This window comes from Pinus tabuliformis, chromosome 2_1 (assembly GCF_031772625.1).
Source record: "Pinus tabuliformis cultivar Carrire ecotype Pingquan chromosome 2_1, CPIR1, whole genome shotgun sequence".
Taxonomy (NCBI): domain Eukaryota; kingdom Viridiplantae; phylum Streptophyta; class Pinopsida; order Pinales; family Pinaceae; genus Pinus; species Pinus tabuliformis.
The window spans coordinates 271,137,161-271,141,408 of NC_142299.1; the positions used below are offsets into that span (position 1 = coordinate 271,137,161).

A 4,248-nucleotide genomic window follows, 5' to 3' on the forward strand; every position below is an offset into this window, starting at 1 on the left:
TGATACCACTTGTTGTTAAGAAATTCACTGCATAACATAAATAATCACTGAGAAGAATAAATATAAGAAAATAACCAGCAACAACTACAAACACATAAACACAAATGTTTATCCGGGAAAACCCCAAATCCGGGGGAAAACCCAACCTAATAAGATCTCATTAGCATTCGCCAAAACCCTGGGCAATCCTGGGCAATCCGACCAAGTGAGCCTTCACCGTTCACCTCCAATTCTTGCATTACAATGAAGTCCTTCCAGCCTTTTATAAGCTCCATTACATATAATACCATGAGCAGAATATTATAGATGCGCAATACCATGTGCCCAAAACCATCAACTTTGAAACCTGATCAACTTTGACTCTATCCTAAGTCAAATTTACCTAAAAATATTTGACAAAGAGAAAGTTGTACCGGTTTACGCTTTTGTAATAATTGATTTTACTCCATTAAAGCATTTTCAATCTTCATCTCTGCCAAGTCATTGACTAAATTTATATAATAATGCCGTAAATTAATGATTATGTTTTTCCCGAATTTGGTAATACAACTTTGCCCGTAATCAAGAGATTCAAATGGAAGACTTGGCAAAACCCCTCGAAGAGCTCCGAATTATATCTTCAAGAAGTGGGATGCCGCCCGTGGTTCCGCGCTGTCAACCTCATCTTCCATTGACGATGACAATGATGCGCGTAGGCCGTAATCTTGGAAGGGCAATTGATTCCAATCTGGCTTTTGACATACTCAAAGAACACCTTTCATTCCAGGTTTATTATCTTAGTAAACAAAACTGAAAAGTCCATACTAAAAATCCGTTCTAAGCTCACATGCTTAATAAAAATTCAACCGAGACCAATCCCCTAATGTTGTTCTAGTCAACGCAGTAGTGTGAGACTTCGAATTCAGAAAAGGAATCCGCTTTTAGTAAAATGGGCTCACGCAATGGCAAAATGATGAAAAAATATTATTAAGAGAATACCAAGAATGGTCGGCTCGTTGACTCGATCTTCTCTACTCCTTCACGTCTCTCTTCTCCATTCCCTTCTATAACCACTGGTTTTACAGTTTCCATAACACACAAAACCAGTTTCCATAACACACAACTTCTTCCTTCCGTCCTCACATCTCCATGTTCTGCTTGCTGATCACAAACCAAATTAAATATGGGCAACCATATCTGCTGCCTCACGGTGGGAAATATCAATGAAATCATCCAGCTGGTTCAGTCTGACGGCACGGTTCATATCCTTCATAAACCCCTCAGGGTTGCGCACATTATTGAGGATTTCCCTGAACATTTAGTCTGTCATTCCGGGTCTCTGTACATAGGGCAGAAAACGCCTGTCCTTTCTCCAGACGACCAACTGGAGATGGGAAACAACTACTTCCTTCTGCCGCAACACTTCTTCCACTCTCCCTTAACTCTCTTGTCGCTGGCATCCCTAATATCGCCGCCGGCCCAGAACGTTCCACCTACGCCCACTTCTCCTCTAGCAGCCCCACTTCGCAGTATTGAACGCGCGTCCCTTCTCTGCCAGCCGTTTGAGCTGCAGAAGAGCGATGTGGACGAAGGACTTCGGATCAGAGTCTGTCCGGAGTTTATTTCAAAGCTTATGGAAGACGTAAGGCTTAATGCTGACAAACGCGGGCGTTCAGTGGACGGGGATTCCGCATATGACGAGTGTAGACTCTTGAATACTCCGGAATTGCAGAAAGACTATGCCCAGTTGGTCAAGTGCAGAGCCAAATGTTGGAGACCGAAGCTTGAGAGTATCAAAGAGAATGATAACAGGATTGGCTGCAACAGATTCATGAAGATTAAGAGATCGGGACAGAAGAACAACTCTAGGTCGTGATCAGTTCAATTTATGGTGCTCCTTTTCAACAACACCTTCTTCGATTAATTCTGACATAGATCGGCCAAGGTTTGTGGTGCAATAATACACAGGATTGGCTGCAACAGATTCATGAAGATTGAGAGATCGGGAAAGAAGAACAACTCTAGCTCTTGATCAGTTCAATTTATGATGCTCCTTTTTAATAGCACCTTGTTCGATTAATTCCGCCATAGATCGGCCAACATATGTGGTGCAGTACTACACATGCTTCTTTCCACAGTCTTCGTTTTTTTCCAGCAGCCATGGTAATCGTTTCTGGTAATGTAATGGAATTGAGGTAGACTTGACCTGGCAACAGTGCTTAACTATAATCAATTTAGCAGGCTTTCTTGTAGAGATCAAGATGTAAGTAATACTGGAATTGATGTACATACAAATAATAGGTAAGAATCTTGTTAAATGGGATTCCAAATGGCTTCTTTTTACTCCGCTGACCATCTTTCAATTCAATAATGGCTAATCATGTCTCCTCCAAGTAAAACAATAGTTAGTGTGTTGTGTAATAATTAATGCAAGGATAGATTCATTTTGTTGTAAAACCACATCGTTAACTAACCTGTTTTTTATATTTTCAAATATCATACTCACTAGCATGAAATCCAGTTTTCATTTGGTTCTTATTTGTAACATTTAACTATTTGTTTACTCTGTTTTTATTCTTATATGTTTTTTAATATATATATATATATATTTATGAAAATCTAAAATTTCTTATTATCAGAATTTGTTCTCACTAGTTTTTATAATTTTTAAATTCTATATTTTATGGTTCTATTATTTTTGTAATGCAATATATCTCTGTTACTGTTGGTTTAGTGAATGTAAGTGTGAGTGAAGCAATATTATGAATTTTTAAATCCTATATTTTATGGTTCTGTTATTATTATAATGCAATATTTTATGGTTCTGTTATTATTATAATGCAATATAATTTTGTTATTGCTGGTTTGGTGAATGTAAGTGCCAGTTATTAGGATTTGTTCTCACTAGCTTTTATAATTGTTAAATTCTATATTTTATGGTTCTATTATTGTTGTAATGCAATATATTTATTTTATTGTTGGTTTAGTGAATTTCTAAATTCTACGTTATGGTTCTGTTATTATTATAATACCATAGACTTTTGTTATTGTTGGTTTGGTGAATGTAAGTGCTAGTGGAGCAATATTCTGTGTGATTTATTGTCTTACGAGTGAGGTGCAAGTAAAGTTTTCAATAATTTGTTTAAATTGGTATGAGAGACGAGCTGAGGATCATGAGACATTAACCTGTTTGGGATGGCTAACTCTGCAGTGTGAAGATTGTCTTGTTGACCAAGGGATGGTTCTGCCTGTGTTAGCTCTGGGTGGTGGTCCTGAAATGGTGGAGCTGTCACAGTGCATGTGGAGCAACACTTAGTCTCATGGTGTACAAATCTCTCTTAGGTATCTACGTTGCCTTAGCTTTGGTGTACAAATCTCTCTTAGGTATATACGTTGCCTTAGCTTTTGCATCAAGGTTTTCTAGATTAGGTTCCAGTTGGGTCTGCAAATCCCCATATTGTTGTCGAATGTTCTGGAAATGTTATGCATAAGGACCATCAAATGAATTTTCGAGTTTGATAAGGACGAGAAATTCTTGAATCATAGAATTATGCTATCTTCCGCACATTTTGGATGTTGCAGTTATAATTCACCTTAGTTTGCTCGATGCTTTCTAGGAGAATGCAGCAGAGTTGGAGGTATATGCGAAATCGTTGAAGTAATCCCAAAACATCTTGTAGTAAATATCACTATGTGCAGTAAACTAGAGGAATTTTCAAACCATTTCCTGGTCTGGCTCAACGAGCCTCCCTGCAAAATGTCTGTAGGAGGGAAAACGAAAGCGGGGCGTGTTGTCCTCATATCCTTCATCTGATGATTTGGTCTCGAGACTAGAAGGCATGGTAATATTCCTTTCTGAAAGCTTTTGCTTATAGTGAAATACTTACACTTTGGAGACCTCTAAGAAAATCTGGTTTAACAATATATTGCGCCTAGAATATGATCTTCGGCAACTGTGAGCGGTAGACGACCGTGAGGGATTAAATTGGAGTGTCTCTCATAGCAGCAACCAAGAGTTATTAAATTGGAGTGTCTCAGAGGTAAATGTTTTTAATTTTAATTTTTTTTGTGCACGGATGTAATTCTTGTTTTACTGGACAAGAAAAGGTAAAAGCCATAAGTTTTTGTTTTGTTGTTTTAACCTATGTAATGTAATGTTTTTTTTGGTTTTGGAGTTTGGAATACGCAACAGCGCGTATGCAAAAGAAAACAGGGGCAACTTGTGAGTGTAAACAAAAGGGAAGAATGCACAACAGTGTGAGTATGAAT

The 4,248-nt window shown here is 38.0% G+C and overlaps 1 protein-coding gene across 1 annotated transcript; it reads left to right on the forward strand.

Moving 5' to 3' along the window:
• Window positions 1-1,102: 1,102 nt before the first annotated feature.
• Window positions 1,103-2,268, forward strand: LOC149199805 (uncharacterized). Its single transcript, XM_089399454.1, has one exon. The coding sequence runs from the start codon at window positions 1,163-1,165 to the stop codon at window positions 1,853-1,855; it is 693 nt and encodes a 230-aa protein (XP_089255580.1). The 5' UTR covers window positions 1,103-1,162; the 3' UTR covers window positions 1,856-2,268.
• The last annotated feature ends 1,980 nt before the right edge of the window (window positions 2,269-4,248 follow it).